This window comes from Lampris incognitus, chromosome 13 (genome assembly GCF_029633865.1).
Source record: "Lampris incognitus isolate fLamInc1 chromosome 13, fLamInc1.hap2, whole genome shotgun sequence".
Classification (NCBI taxonomy): domain Eukaryota; kingdom Metazoa; phylum Chordata; class Actinopteri; order Lampriformes; family Lampridae; genus Lampris; species Lampris incognitus.
Window position 1 is genome coordinate 50072300 of NC_079223.1, and position 17179 is coordinate 50089478.

The following is a 17179-nucleotide window of genomic DNA, read 5'->3' on the forward strand; positions in this document are numbered from 1 at the left end:
CACCAACATGCCCTCTGAAGTCCGCTCCCATCACCACTCTCTCCTCCTTGGGTACCCTCTCCACCACTTCATCCAACTCACTCCAGAATTCTTCTTTCTCTTCCATCTCACACCCAACTTGTGGGGCATATGTGCTGATAACATTCAGCAATACACCTTCTATTTCCAGCTTCATGCTCATCACTCTGCTGTCTGACACTCTCTTCACGTCCAGCACACTCTTCCTTCAGAATTACCCTTACCCCATTTCTCCTCCCATTCGCACCATGGTAGAAGAGTTTGAACCCTCCTCCGATGCTCTACTACTACTACTAATGATAATAATAATAATAATAATAATAATAACTTGATTATATAGCACTTTTTATAAAAGTTTAAATAAAAAGCAACAGGAAAGACAAGGTTACACAGGAAAGGGGTCAGTGGAAAAACCGAAAGGTGTAGGTGGGCCATAGGACTTGGTTTGGACAAGGGTTCATGATGAAGTAGTGCTGGTAAATGAAAACCCAACACATGCAAACATGCTATTGGAAAACAGCATAGCAGCAGAATCACACGTGTCCACATTGGACAAGTAGAAAAGAGAATCACATTAAACACTCATAACCTTATCCAGAATCTGCTGCCAGAAGGTGAATCACATGAGAAACTCATTTGAAATTGTCAAAGATGTCATTTTAATTCCCAAAAGTGAGTCTTTCAGCGTAGATAGCTTTTCTGTCATGTCATTCCTGGTCTTATCAACCCGCATAATAATTTGGCAGAATGTTACGTCAGTTACCTCCGGCTTGGTCGGGCGTCCCTACAGACACAATTGGCCGTGTCTGCGGGTGGGAAGCCGGATGTAGGTATGTGTCCTGGTCGCTGCACCAGTGCCTCCTCTGGTTGGTCGGGCCACCTGTTCAGGGGTGAGGCTACGTCCCCCTGGTGAAACTCCTCACTGTCAGGTGAAAGGAAGCAGCTGGCGACTCCACATGTATCGGAGGAGGCATGTGGCAGTCTGCAGCCCTCACCACATCAGCAGAGGGGGTGGAGCAGAGACCGGGACGGCTCGGGAAATAGGGTAATTGGCCAAGCACAATTGGGGAGAAAAGGGGGAACCCCCCCCCCAAAAAAGGAATTTTACGTCAGATGCCCTTCCGGACACAACCACTAAGCCTATGGACGGGGGCCCAGGCCAGGTAAAGCACTGGATTCCATCCCAGTATTCATGGATGTACGCCCATGCCTGTCACCTCGTAGATATCTGTTCTGTAACCGTTCTAAAACATGGGATTATGGGAAAAAACATTTTGCTGTCCGATTCAGAGGACCTTGCTGGATGTCTCTTCATGGTGTAAAGTGTAAGGGAATATTCAGATGGAGCTATGATAAATGACATACTCACACAAAGTGTATCAAAACCAGAAACTGGGTGGCAGGTCAACCAACCGAGCATGCGTTTGACTTCATAAAAGACACAAATGTGTGTAGCGTATTTCTGGATAGACTTTGTTTTGACCTCCTAGCTTTTCACAATAAAAATGGTGTGGGTGTATATACCTGTAGTACTGTCTTCATTAATCAAGGCTGATAAAGCTAATTTGGTCTTATTTAACCAGAAATATGGGGCTTCTAACATGGTACCGGTCACCCGATGCACAGTATCCTGTAAAAGAAATGTGTGTTTGTTATCGCACCTTCCCAGATGGCATCAAGGTCACTTCCGCTTCCCTTGTTCTTGGAGCAACCGGGCATGAGGTCTCCGCCATTGGGGTAGAAGTCAACATGTCCAATGGCCTCAGACATCCCAAGACCTGACATGAAAACAAAGGTCACTAAATGTTGAAAAAGGTGATGTTTAAAGGAACTGCACAAACTATCTTATTGTGCACAGTCATTTGCACATGGAGAATTGTCTTGGTCCCTTCATACGGACACTGTGATCAAGACAGGACACCAGTGATTCTTCTTCCTTGGAAGGCTGAATAAGTTTGGCAGGGCCCTACAGGCCCTTACTAACTGTGACTGATGCATCATGGAGAACATCCTGACTGGCTGTATCATTACCTGGTACGGCAGCTGTTCTGCACTCGATCGCAAAGCTCTGCAGAAGGAAGTAGAAACGGCAGAGTACATCACAGGCAGTGACCTGCCCACCATGCAGGACATCTATTCCTGGACTGAAGAAGCCCTACAAAATAATCAGGGACCCCGGCCACTCCGAACACAAACTGTACTCTCTACTTCCATTTGGCAAGAGGCACTGGAGCATCAAGTGTCGGACCAACAAGTTTCAAGATAGCTCCTACCTCCAAGTCATAAGTCTGAAACTGATGACTCAGTTGCTATTTGCACAAGTTTACTGTTTACAATACCTGCTCCATCATGGTTGCTGCCACCGACTGCGCCATCTGCTAATTGCACTTATTACTGATCATTATGGTCTCTGTTACTGACTAAACAATCCACCATTTGCACAAGTTTACTGTTTGCAGTCCCATTGCTTACATCACCTTGTTATTGTACAGACATTCTCTGTTGTAGCACACTGTCCAACAACCCCAAGTCTGCACTGACTGTTTTTGCACGTGTGTCCTGTTCCTGCACTGTGATTTATCTAAGTACTTTTATAAGAACTTTTATACTTTTAAGTGGGAAATCATAAAAGGAAACCCACACACGCAGACACGGTAGGGAGAGCATGAAACTCCACATAGAAAGGACCTGGGATGGCCTGGGGTTCAAACCCAGGACCTTCTTGCTGTGAGGCAACAGTGCTAACCACTGGGCCACCATGCTGCCTTTTTTTTTTAAAGAGGATAACAGAATTATAATGGGGTTATAAGAATATTAAGAGGACAATGCCAAGCAGTGTCCAGATGCCACTGGGACAGCCTAGGACCTGAGCCACGTGACCACCATCACCATTTAGACCTGACAGGAGGACAGACCACACATGCACACATGGGAGACACAGGGGGCGTCATGGTATTCCAGTGGTTAGCACTGTTGCCTCACAGTAAGAAGGTCCTGGGTTTGAACCCCATGCTTTCCCACGTCCCTTCTGTGTGGAGTTCACATGTTCTCCCCGTGACTGTGCGGGTTTCCTCCGGGTGCTCTGGTTTCCTCCCACCATCAAAAGACATGCATTTTGGGTTAATACTCTTGTCTGAGGGGTGTCAGAGTGGCGTGGTGGTCTATTCCGTTACCTACCAACACGGGGATCACTGGTTCGAATCCCCATGTTACCTCCAGCTTGAAGCATGTTGGGTTAATACTCTTGTCTGAGGGGTGTCGAGGTGGCGTGGTGGTCTATTCCGTTGCCTACCATCACGGGGGATCACTGGTTCGAATCCCCATGTTAACTCCAGCTTGGTCGGGCATCCCTACAGACACAATTGGCCGTGTCTGCGGGTGGGAAGCCGGATGTGGGTATGTGTCCTGGTCACTACACTAGCACCTCCTCTGGTCAGTCAGGGGCCTGTTCAGGGGGGAGGAGGAACTGGGAGGAATAGCGTGATCCTCCCATGCACTACATCCCCCTGGCAAAACTCCTGAGTCAGGTGAAAAGCGGCCGGCGACTCCACATGTATCGGAGGAGGCATGTGGTAGTCTGCAGCCCTCCCCGGCTCGGCAGAGGAGGTGGAGCAGTGACGGAAGGCTCAGAAAAGTGGGATAATTAGCCAAGTACAATTGGAGAGAAAAAGAGGGGGGGATACTCCTGTCTGTGCCCCTGACTAAGGCATGGCTAGAACAACTCACTAAACTAGTTTACTCCACATCCGCACTAGGTTTAAACCTAGCAGGCCCTCTAATCAGCTGCAGCCTGCTGAATGATAACTCTAGTGTCAAACTACACTAGACAGCTATCTGTAAATTCTGTATCGCTTGACAAAGGAGCGGCGCCGTCCCCAGTAGGGTGAATGCTGTCCGCTTTCAGCAGGTAAGGGCGGTACCAGAAAGAAGGCCAGTTATCAACTAAACTGAATCCCTAACGAGCCAACTGGGAGCCAACTGTACATCTTGAGATGTACAGTAGACTGAGACAAAGACAAACTCCGCCGCATCTGCTGATGAGGCGGGGTTAGTGCTAACAATAGCAGGTCTGCTGCCAGGCCTGGGGCTAAGACTATCTGGACTGCCCATCACGTCTAGTGTAATTCTAGCCGAAAGCTGCTCGAACTCACAGACACATCTCTCCAGTAGAGACCACCTATCTGTAACCGCAGAACAGTCACCACACACCATCGTTTTAACGAGGCTGCCTTGACTGCAAATGCAATAGAGCTGATTGCCAAGCTAGGCTACCCTCGAGGGTAGTAAACAGACTAGAAAAGGAAGGCCACCCACTGACACGAGTCGTTTGAGAAAGAAAACTAAAGAATCTAGCGATGAGTGAGATAAGCACAGAAAATAGCGAAATCAGAACAAAATGAAGAGGTTAGGACGGAATATAAAGACATAGTAGGAGAATAAACAGCAGTTATTGATCTCATGAAGCCTAGGCGGCAACTGGAAACAGCTGGCAGTGAGGAGCACTGTTGATGCCAGGATCCCCTGTCCTGTGAGCAGCTGCTCACTAGCCAACCGGGACATGGATTCAGGGCCAACAGGCATCCCATACGAATCAAAGGATAAACCCAGATCCAACTCCAAACTTGGAGGAGGGTCTGTTTGAACCCATTAGCAAATTCAAATAATGAAAGAAACAGGTGGGGTTGTTTTGATTTGAAGAAACCAGCCGCTATTCTGGCGGGTGGGATTTCAGGTGACTTTGCTCCTCCAAAATAGCATTGAGTTGCAAATTCTTTATCTGGAACCTGGACTCATGACTTGCATGGTGATTTGGGGAAGTCTCCCATCAAAACGCCATCACCAATGCCAATGTTTGTCAACTTTATGGTTATCATTACAAATATGAGAGTAAAAAGCATAATCTATTTAATCCTCATGTAAAACAGCAATATGTTTGAGATTTGGAAGAACTACCAATGCCCAAATAGAGCTGCTGATGCGCCACACCTTTGCTAACACCCTACAGATGAAAGCCCATAGCTTCTACTGCAGCCGGTTGGAAAACAAGCAAGGACATTGGAGCTCAAAACTAAGTGTTCTTTGCAAATCTTTGACATGAGCCAAACAAGCCTTGAAGAGATTGTAATCAAATTATTCACCGTCGTTATCCATGCTGAAATGCAAACGTTTCAGAGCAAGGGGATGTTGAACTCTGTTACAGAAGGGGCATCTGTGGGGGAAAGGGTGGGATATCTCCAACCAGATTTCGTCGGCACCAATCAAACCACTTTACGAGATTCTCAAATCCGTTGAGCCAGACTGATGTGGACACGGCCTAAGATTAATGCTGTGCTTCGTTCTCTTCCACCTGAGAATGTGTCCCAGCTAGGTTCTCATCTCAGGTTTGTAAATTAGTACCACAAGTTGTTATCTAACCAATCTACAACAACACGGTCTTAAGTGAGCTGAAGTCGTGATCAAGATGGAAGTCGACTCAGTTCCGAGGAAGATTTTCAACGCTTTTAATGATTCGTTAGTACAGATTTGGTACTTCACACTTCAAACACTCTTTGGCTATCAGATCAGCATTCCCCTCACTCTATAAGGTTGGCACGGTTTTGTCACATAGCTACTGTTTCTAGATCACTGAATAATGCTGAATCAAAATTAATCAACCTTAGCGAGCCGAGTTGTTGTACAGAAAAGGGCCAAGGAACACAGCTTGAAAACGATCCATCTGCCTGCTACTGTTTATTATTTTACGTCGTTATGTTGGAAGCAGAGTACAAATTCTGTAAGGGGTCTGATCGCACTAAGGACCCCTAGATGACCTTTGAGCCCCAATAAAGAAGCACACAATCATAAGAGGGGGCCTTTACAATTGAATTGAAGCGCACCGTCTATTGGCATTTGAGTTTTGGATTATTGCGTTGGAGATGACTTCTTAGTGCAAAAAATTGACACACACCCCCCCCACACACACACACAAACGCAAATGGCTTGGTTTAATTCACACAATTGTCACAAGTGTGTTAGTGACTTTCAACATGTCTCTGTCATAGGATGCCACCTTTCCAACAAGTTTGTCAAATGTCTGCCCTGCTAGAGCTGCCCCAGTCAACTGTAAGTCTGTTGTTGTGAAGCGGAAACGTCTCGGAGCAACAACAGCTCAGCCATGAAACGGTGGAACACATAAGACCACAGAACCAGACTGCCGAGTGCTGAAGCATAACGTGTAAAAAAGCATCTGTCCTCGGTTCAACACTCACCATCGAGTTCCAAACTGCCTCTAGAAGCAACGTCAGCACAAGAACTGTTCGTCTGGAGCTTCATGAAATGGGTTTCCATGGCCGAGCAGCCACACACAAGCCCAAGATCTCAATGCACAATGCCAAGTGTCAGCTGGAGTGATGTAAAGGACACCGCCATTGGATTCTGGAGCAGTGAAAACATGTTCTCTGGAGTGATGAATCACACTGGTGGATGTCAGGAGAATGCACATAACTTGAATGCATGGTGCCAACTGTACAGTTTGTTGGCTGAGGGATAATGGTCGGGGGCTGTTTTTCATGGTCCCTTCGTTCCAGTCAAGGGAAATCTTAATGCTACAGCATGCAATGGCATTCTAGAGAATTGTGTGCTTCCAACTTTGTGGCAATAGTTTGGGGAAGGCCCTTTCCTTTTCAAACATGACAATGCCCCCGTACACAAGGCAAGGTCCACGAAGACATGGATTGCTGAGTTTGGTGTGGAGACACTTGACTGGCCTGCACAGAGCCCTGACCTCAACACCTTCCGTCCAACACCCTTGGGATGAATTGGAACACCGACTGTGAGCCCGGCCTTCTCCCCAACATCAGAGCCTGACCCCCTTATTACCCTCAAGGCTGAATGGGTGTGAATCCCCACAGCCATGCTCCAAAATCTAATGGAAAGCCTTCCCAGAAGAGTGAAGGCTGTTATAGCAGTGAAGCGGGGACCAACTCCATATTAATGCCTGTGATTTTGGAATGAGATGTTCAACAAGCACATATGGGTGTGATGTTCAGGTCTCCGCATACTTTTGGCCAAGTAGTGCAAGTAATCTGAGTGGAATATATGTTTTTCAATACTATCTATTTTCAGCCTGGAGTTTCAGAAAAGCAGAGTGAATACACAAATCCTTCTCGGATTTTTCCATTGTAGTCCCACTGAAAAAAGTGTAATGTACCGAGATTGGTGTTGAAAGGGAGTCCATCGGTGTGAATCACGTCCACAAAGCTTGCGTCACCCCTGTCCAGGCGTATCCTGGCATCACAGCCCTGGAAGTAAGGCTCTGTAGGGTCCAGTCCTGTGGATGGAATAGGATTTATTAAGCCATACAGTTTACATACAGCATGTTTCTATCCTAGAATACTGTAGGTTCTGGTATGACCGAAATCAGATTCAACTATTCATGTCTAAAAACCTCAAAAGCATAAAAAACTTCCAGTGGCACCCTTTCATTTATTAACAGCTGACATTTTATGTTTTTATACCTTTATCCATAACTGTTCTCAATCGGCTCTGTGCAGAACTGTAGTCCACTGACTTCCGGTTTCTACTGCAGCGGTCATACCGGTTTCCTGTTTGTTGGCATGTGCTATTGACAATGGCATATCTTTCGACAATTGTCGACAAACTTTCACCTGCACCTACCAGTAAACAGATGAAAAGTTTCAAGTTGTACTTACTAAGTTATGTCCACAACTCTCGATGTATGTCCACAATTCTCAAGTTACGTCCACAATTATGATAATTGTGGACGTAACTTGATATGTACAACTTGAAACTGTTCACCCGTGTGCTGGGAGGTGCAGGTGACAGTGTGTGGACAGGTGTGTGCATGTGGTGGACATTTATCCATGGTAAATCTTGCAGGCATCGCGCAAAATATGCCATTGTCAACAGCACATACCAACAAACAGGAAACTGGTATGACCGCTGCATTAGAAACCGGAAGTCAGTGGACTACAGTCACGCACAGAGCCGATTGGCTCATGAACAGCGGGGCGTGGTCTAGTCCTCATTGATATTCATGAGATAACCTTTCATCGACAAGTACAAGAAATGGGCTTCATGTTTTTCATGCTTTGATCTGATTGGCTGTATGTAAATGAGTATCGGGGGGAGGGGGGATCAGCTGAGAGAAGCTGAAAAAGGAGATGTTCTTTGAAAGAGAGAAAACGATTCTACCTTTTATACTTGTGTTCTTTGCAGCAGAAAAAGGCAATACAAAATGCACGATGATTAACATAAGTAATGTTTGAAGTGTTTCAATGTCGGTCTGATTTTAATCACTTTCGAGAAAATTGTCATTTCTACATGGAGACGTAGGTGTGAACACTGGTACAGTGCGCTGACTTGGTCCCAATGTAATAATGATTTTACCATTTGAGAGTTTAACCAAACAACAGGCTGCAGGATTTTTATTAGAAGCCTTTATTGGACTCGAAGTTGAACCACATTTAAACAACAAGCCAACAACTCAGGATAAATGAGCCAGTGACTTTGTGAGGCTTGGGTGCATGGTGGCTTACCGGTGATACGGGCCAGGCCGCTGATCTTCCCACCGACCTCTCCTGCTATGTGGGCCCCCAAGCAGTGTCCGATGATGTGAAACTTATCGGCCCTCTGCTTGTAGCGGCCCTGTGCCGTGCAGCGGGGCCATGTAACAGGGGAAAGGTTGCACTCAGTCATACGTGGAACATTCTGTCCTTCAACTGCTCTGTTTGTCTCTGGTGAGAAATGCCCCCTCAACTTCAAGATGTGTCCATCTGTTCACCCTGTTCTTTGGACCTGTTGTCCGGAGCTGGCATACTGTGTACTTTAAAGTTTATTTTTGGCCCCTTGTGATACACAGCTGTCTTTACACAGTGGTTTGGGCCAGTTTTTCCCACTCATCAATTTTCTTTTTGCCATTAATTTGATTTCCGCCTGACAGCTGATAGCACTCGTTTAAAGCAACAGCTGGACGTACCATGATAAACTGGATGAAGAATGCAACCTGGGCAGCCACCACCCTGCCGTTGTTGGCCGCCTGGGCGTACTCGGTCTTCGTGCCCTTCTTCCATTCAACAGCAACGCAGTTTATATTCTGCCATTTGATCATAGCCTAAAATAACGGCAGTGACAATATGAAATGCAGTCAGCTCAGTCAACAACAGTTTGTTAGGGAATGAGGCTGAAAATTAGAGGAGTGGGGCGACGGCGAAGAGATCCGGTGCTCCTATCAAATCATTTCAAATAGTTTTGGCTACTCCTACACCGTCAGTGTATTGTCCTGGTTGTGTTTTTCAGAAGGATCAGTGTAAACCTCGATCCATGCTCATAAGCCCTCACCCAGTTGGTGTTTGTTTCCACGTGGCCCTGTAAAGGAGCTGTTCTCCACACTTCTTTCCATCTATTACATTGTTTGGTAACACTTTAGTATGGGGAACGTAGTCACCATTAATTAGGTGCTTATTAGCATGCAGATTAGCAACATATCGGCTCTTAATTGGTCATTATGACGTACTCATTAATGCCTTATTCTGCATCGCCTTATTATACAACCAGTAAGCCATTAACTATGAGTTGTCCCTCTATAACCTCAGAAGTATTGCTTATTAGTAGTACCATCTCAATATGCTTTGCTTAGTATGGCCTTTATAAGGTGGTAGTACCACAAGAAGAGTTATTCTCCCTTACTAACACTTAATGAATGTGCTCTGTTCTTACATAACAACACACAAAACTACAAGTGTTAATAGTGTTAAATTACTGTAAATTAAGTTTTTGTTACTTAGAATATGTTCCCCATACTAAAGTGACATCTTGATCATTACTAACTCACTAGTAATTAAGTTTTTGTTACTTAGAATATGTTCCCCATACTAAAGTGACATCTTGATCATTACTAACTCACTAGTAATTAAGTGTTTTTATGTTCCCCATACTAAAGTGTTACCCATTGTTTTTATCTTACAGTTAGCACTGGCTAACACATATCTCAGTGTACTGCTTACTATAATGCTAATCATCACCTACCTACACGTGCCAGCCTACCTTACACATGTGCTGTGGCCAGTCCTGGTCTTTGTCCTCTAGGTAGCCAGGAATGATGAATCGAGTCTTCTTGGCTCCACTGTAGTTTGAAGCGCTAAGAATGGTGTCATTAGGCTTGATCTCCTGTGGGTCAGTTTGTGTGGAGAGCTTTGAATAGACAACTAAGAAAGGACAACTTTGACTAATACATAGCAAGTACAACTGAGAGCCCTTGTTTACTGATGGATACTGTCACTCAAAGAAATTATGACGGGGGAAATAGCAAAGGAAAAATATATGAGGTCCAATATTCTGTTGATTAACACGGGCATCTGACTGCTCAAAGTATGTCTCAGACCTTAGATGAAAATGCTTTATCCCAAATAAAGTATAGCAAAAAAAATATATTTTAAGTAACTTGTTTTAAGTATACTTAAGTGTAAAAAGTACACTAACTTTGAGGAACATTAAAGAAGTACTAAACACTTAAATGTTTTTGGGGTTTTTTTTGCTGTAAAGGGAATCAATGCTGGGGTTAATGTCGACATTTCTTGCCAAATGTGTAAAAAAGGCTCAATACGCCATCTACCGTTTTAAATCACACCTACTCCTTGCAAGGCCAATCCTGACCTAGAGTCGACCGGTTGGGGCTTTTCACGTCATGAAATAATAAAAAAAAGAAAAGGAGCGTTAACGCCCTGTAATCAGATGTGGGCGGTCCATCTCTCCAGCCCCGCCCTCAGCCCCCTCCCTTAGCCCCTCCCTTCAGCGTGAGTCTGTGAAACCGCGCTCTTTTTCAGATACATGCTGATCACGGGAGTTTACTCGCTAACCTTGCGCCTTTCTTACGTTTTCTACCAACCTTCTGAAATGTCTCTCAATTTACAGTTAGTTACACTTATGTTATTTCATCACTTTCAATTTTGGCGCAATGGTTTGATCTGGTCCTGGGATGGCCTGGCGGCCTATCCAGGGTGCCTCCCCACCTGCCGCCCAGTGACTGCTGGGTTAGGCTCCAGCATCCCCGCCACCCTGAGAGCAGGGTAAGAGGTCCAGATAATGGGTGATTGAGTGGATGGGTGGATGAGTGGGTGGATGAGTGGGTGGATGGGTTTGATCTTGTGCTTTTGTAGACTGTAGAAGCACCACCGGACTATAAGTCGCCCGCCTCTCTCTGCCGCAAGAAAGCCGCTGGCCGCCCACAGGCGTGCCGATTCCTAGGATGAATCCGGAAAGTTCCCGCCCTCAGGCGCTAGGATCGGCCGAATAACCCTAACCCTAGCCACGTTTGCTAGCTAACTGTTAGCCATTAGCCACGTTTGCAACCAAGCTAACTTTACCAACTTAACTGTGTACGGTATGCGATTTTTTTTCCTAGGATGAATCCGGAAAGTTGACTGACAGGCAGATCTGGCCAATCCTAGCGCCGGAGGGCGGGAACTTTCCGGATTCATCCTAGGAAAAAAATTTGGCCGCCGGCGGAGGGGACGGGGTACAGCGGTGTGCGGCGGTGAGCGTGCTGGGCCCCTCTCATCTCCCCAGCTACTCCTGCCCATGCTCCTGCTTAAAACATACACCGCCCCCCCCCCATCAGTCCCTTGTCCACTTCTTTAGGATTTTTCAGAATGGTGCAGTGGGTGGAGTTAGGCTCAGACGGGGAGAACGACCAAGACGGTCATTATGGCCGTTTTGGATTTTCAAAGTTTAATAACTATGTGGAATTAAAAGATATACAGAGCTGCCGCTCCCTGAATTCCCATATATTTGCATTAAAATGGGTTTCAGATCAATTGCACGAAAAAATGTCGTGATAACACCTACCTAAAATGACCATGATCGGTCAAAATGACGGCTCATATTTTGCGCGTGATGGTGTGCGTCATGTCAGTATTTATGACGTGTGTTGGTGGCGTCATTTCCTTCGTGAAGTTCGTTGCTGTGTCCTAGAAACACACTAGCGCCCCCCAGTGGAGAGAAATAGTCTAAACTTGATGTGTGATGATGTCCAACATGTCTGGTTACAGACGCACCATGACTCCCACCGAGGCGCTGCAGTATTTACAGGCGTTGGACAGCCGCCATTTTAAATTGTTTAAACATAGTTAATTAAAGTTGTTAAAATGTTAATTTTGGTGTCAGTTAGTTTCTTAACAGATATACTAACATATGTAAAGCATTAATATCTCAGTTGGGTATTCATCTTGACAGAATATTGTAGCGTGCATGGATAAGTAGACACGTTGGTCCTTGACTAATGGGTCGGACCCTTTAGTCCAGTGTTTCTCAACCGGGGGTCCGCGGACCCCTAGTGGTCCGTGGTGTAATTGCAAGGGGTCCGTGAAAATAAAATATCTTTTTAAAAAAGATCCTATGACATTTATAGAAATAAGATTATTTTACTCAAATGTGACCGAGACCTTTATCTACCTAAACTATAAAGGGTAACAGGACTTTTTTCTCTAATTACATCTGTTTCACAAGTGTAATTTATTGTATTTTAATAAGAGATCTCGCTCCCGTTTGCATTGTCAAAAGTTACTGCATAAACATTCTGTTGTTACATATATCTGAAAGTTACCGAATACATATTCTGTTTTGTTACATATATCTGAAAGTTACTGAATACATATTCTGTTTAGTTACATATATCTGAAAGTTACTGAATACATATTCTGTTTTGTTACATATATCTGAAAGTTACTGAATACATATTCTGTTTTGTTACATATATCTGAAAGTTACTGAATACATATTCTGTTTTGTTACATATATCTGAAAGTTACTGAATACATATTCTGTGTTGTTACATATATCTGAAAGTTACTGAATACATATTCTGTGTTGTTACATATATCTGAAAGTTACTGAATACATATTCTGTTTAGTTACATATATCTGAAAGTTACTGAATACATATTCTGTTTTGTTACATATATCTGAAAGTTACTGAATACATATTCTGTTTTGTTACATATATCTGAAAGTTACTGAATACATATTCTGTGTTGTTACATATATCTGAAAGTTACTGAATACATATTCTGTTTAGTTACATATATCTGAAAGTTACTGAATACATATTCTGTGTTGTTACATATATCTGAAAGTTACTGAATACATATTCTGTTTTGTTACATATATCTGAAAGTTACTGAATACATATTCTGTGTTGTTACATATATCTGAAAGTTACTGAATACATATTCTGTGTTGTTACATATATCTGAAAGTTACTGAATACATATTCTGTTTTGTTACATATATCTGAAAGTTACTGCATAAGAATTCTGTTTTGTTAACTATATCTAAGTTACAACTGAAAGCTCTTATTTTTGCCCCAAAGAGTGAATAAATGCTATAATGCAATTTAAAATGCAGTTTCTACTGTTTCTATCAAATTGCAACCCCCCCTCCCCCAAGATCAGGTGGAGGGGTCCTCAGGGTAGATCAAAAATACGCAGGGGGTCCAAGACCCCAAAAAGGTTGAGAACCACTGCTTTAGTCGACTGGTTAACGTTGTCGCTTGCGGAGCGGGAGAGACGGGTTCGCGGCCCGGCTGAGGCAACGGTCTCCCAGACTGCTCCCCCCAAATTCGCTACAATACATAATTCCAAAACCATGGCGGTCGAAATGACCGCCCGTGATCTTTCTAATAGATTTTTAAATTCCGGTCGTTGTTTGGGACTGTTTCGATATTTATTTTCAGTTCTTTTTTTACATGCCACGTGTTATAGGCCTTGTTACGTTTGTTAGATTAGCAACATGTGTTTTCCCTTTTGTTTCTCAGGTCATATTTTCCCTTTCTCAATTTTGCTATTCAAGTTCGACCATGTCTCTCTGAAGTTTAAATTGTTTAGAAATAGTATTACGGCTGTTAAAATGTTAACTATGGTGTCAGTCGTTTCCTAACAGACATACTAACATATGTAATGCATTAATACCTCAACTGGGTATTTATCTTGACGGAATATGGAGTTTAAAACCCGGCGGTCATTTTGACCGCCCATGGTGGTTTTAGGTAGGAGTGAGATCTAGTGTTAAAGAGTAACTAAACCCAAGCCCATTTTAGTGGGTTCGCTGGCATCTACAAATTAATAACCATGTAAACACTTTTTAACCATGTGAATGTCAAAGCATGGCAGGCCGGTCTTGGTACTGTGTGATGTTAGCATAGCAGGATACACAAAGCTGCAGCTAATAGCATTATTAATGGCTCTGCTGGATTCAGGGGTGTTGAAGAACCAGCATTGACAGTACTATTGGAAACTGTTAGCACTAGCTCTGTGTGTCTGTTGATGCTGATCCTCAAACACATCCATTACACATTTTATTAGCTGCAGCTGTGTTTATTCTGCTATGCTTACATCACAGAGTACCAAGACCGGCCTGCTTTGTTTTGAACCTTTACATAGTTGTTAACTTTTAGATGTCAGCAAACTCTAAGATGTTCCAGTGTTTAGTTACTCTAACTTATAAGAAGGCTATTATGCGACACTTTGCCCCTAAGTTGCCGCTTATTTTAGTTTATAGAAGTACGTTTGTGGGTGTTTGTAACTAAAAGTATCGATGTACCCTGTTGGGTCTGCGATAACTGACACAAATACTGAAAGTGTATTTTTTAAAAAGTATTTGTCAAATCTAATAGTTCAAATAAAGTTCAAGTGTACTACTCTCAAGTTTATCTTTAGCAAGGGCAAGTGCAGCAAAAGTAAAGGAAAAGCCCATTTGTTTGCGTTTAGTTTTACAGAAGTGACCTGAAGTAAACATGTCTTTCTTTCTAATGGGTTTATGGACAACAATCGTGCATTGACAGCCATGTTGTAGTCGCTGCAGGGTGAAATGGAGCTGTACACGTGCCTGGTAATAGTGGTTTCTCTGGGTGAAAAGAAGGAAGCGGGTGCCGATCGTCTCTGTTGACCAAGGCAGAAGGGAGAGGGGTCTCTGCTCCGTGCCGCCCCATGGAGGCTGGTCATCGAAACAGCCCAGGTCTTCAAAACACACCTCAGCAGCTGGCAACAGAGAGCAGGTGTCTCACACATACATCTGCCGTCAATTCTCACACCCCCACATAACCCATATCTACATCTCGCCCAGATAGCAACCGGATGTGGGCCCCTTCAGGCAGTGATGCGGCTCTGACGGCCTTCTTCTGGCCCTGACAAAACGGATGTGAGCCTGAAGTGGCCCACATGTATAACAGCAAATATGGCCCAAATATGCCAAATCAGATGTGGGCCTTTTGTGGCAAAGATGCGGTGCTCTGGGCAACATGTGATCTGGATGTGGCCCTGAAGTGGCCCCGTGTGGTAAATGGTGAACATGGCCCAAATATCACACAACAAATAGGGGCCACCTTTGGCAAATATGTGGCACATTGCTATGGCTTGGTTCTGGCCCAGATCTGGCAAACAGGAGCGGGCCGCCCAAGTGCCGTCATTCCACGCGGTATGTGGGCCGGATGAAAGAGAGATGAAAGTCAGGTGTGGGACGGGTCCAGGCCACAGCTATTTCGCTATCTGCTCAGCAGTTTAATGAAAATGGACATCCTGAAAAAAGTTCGCCGCTAGTCGTCACCTTCACACTTACACAGTTTATGCTACAATTGTTCTCCACAGTTTTCAAAGAGACCTTTTCAGATGTCAGGTCAGAATTCAAAAGAGGATAACTTGCCATGTGCTGTGCCAGACAGGCAGCATAACAGACCCAGAATCCAAATCGGTGTCATCTGCAAAACAAGAAGTTCCACAAGAATTCCTTACTGCCGAGAAAAGAGATGAAGAAGAGGAAGAGAAAATGTTGACTACTAACCTTGAGGTGAGCGAGCCGATGTTTGATCTGACGCCCTGTCTTTATATACACACACACACACACACACACACACACACACACACAGACTTTGGGCTGGGAATCCAGCAGGTGTGGCGTCGGGCCTACTTGCACATGTCATAAGTGAGCGAGGACACTTTCAGTTCAGTGCCGTCAAATGCAACGGCAGATACACAGGTGTAAAACACATAACGAGCCGGTCTCGCTGTACATGGCATGCAGTACAGAAGCTAGGTAAGAGGCCCTGTCTTCACGCACACACACACACACACACACACACACACACGTGTTGGGCTGGGAATCCAGCAGGTGTGGCGTCGGGCCTACTTGTGTGTCTTATGTGAGACGGCACACTTGTCACACATTCATTCAAGGGCTTCAGTGCCATCATACACGTTGGGTTACCTATGGGAAATAAACAAGTGTACAATACATAATAACTTAAAGTCCTCCGACCCGTACGACCACACAGGTCGTATACCCTCTAACGACCCACAGGAGCGTTTCCTGAATTAGCGCCCCTACCGGCGGCAGGCGATATGCCACATACTTTTCGCCTCTGTGCTTTGCGGGTTTTTGTCTACTTGTCGACATCCTTTTTACAAGGCCTCATAGGCAGGCTGATAAAGGTAAGTGGTCAGTAAATAGTGATGAAAACAATTTGAGAACAACAGAATATGTAGTCAGTACGTTTGTGTGTTGTTTCGCCGTCTAGTAAGATTGCTATTGGCAACACGACCGCTAGAGGGCGCTTAACATTAAAACGTAACTGTAGGTCGTAATAAGCTGCTTGCACAAGCGACCTATGGGGTGGTTTTTGGTGGAGGACAGTCTAGACTGACTTGTGAGTCTGCAGTACATAAGCTAGGTAAGATATGTAAATTGCTCAGCGTAAAGAGTAGAAAAGGCAAACGCAGAACCCTGAAGTAGGGGACAAAAGCAAACGTGGGTATGTAAGAATATCTATTAGAGAAGTGCAAAAATAAGCTGGCAAGAAAGTGAAGGAGTTTGGGGGTGATTGGTAACTTTCTGAACCAACAGTCTCACAAATAGGACAAGTCTTCATGAAGTATCTGTGTTGTACTGTACGACGGTATTCACACATATTCACTTTGCACTTTTGATGTCATCATAGCTGCAGTACACCAACTCCTGACCACGGAAAGGTGAATCAGTTCCACTGGACACAACGCTTATTGGGAGAAACGTGACCTCTTCAGTCTCAGCTGACTGCAGGTACCCCACCCTTATCAACAATACAGTGGCATAACCACCCAAACCAACTACTCCCACGTCAGGCCAGGACTCCACA

General features: G+C 44.5%; 1 protein-coding gene across 1 annotated transcript in view; it reads right to left on the minus strand.

Annotated features, from left to right (window-relative positions):
* Positions 1–15889, minus strand: part of LOC130122949 (inactive pancreatic lipase-related protein 1-like) — a 38137-nt gene extending 22248 nt beyond the window's left edge. The window contains exons 1-8 of the mRNA XM_056292031.1: positions 15850–15889; positions 15712–15766; positions 14899–15050; positions 10063–10185; positions 8996–9130; positions 8556–8664; positions 7208–7327; positions 1680–1796 (exon numbers count right to left, since the gene is read on the minus strand). Of these exons, the coding sequence (XP_056148006.1) occupies positions 1680–1796; positions 7208–7327; positions 8556–8664; positions 8996–9130; positions 10063–10185; positions 14899–15050; positions 15712–15766 (811 nt within the window). The 5' untranslated portion in view covers positions 15850–15889. The remainder of the gene's footprint in view (positions 1–1679; positions 1797–7207; positions 7328–8555; positions 8665–8995; positions 9131–10062; positions 10186–14898; positions 15051–15711; positions 15767–15849) is intronic.
* Between the last annotated feature and the right edge of the window lie 1290 nt (positions 15890–17179).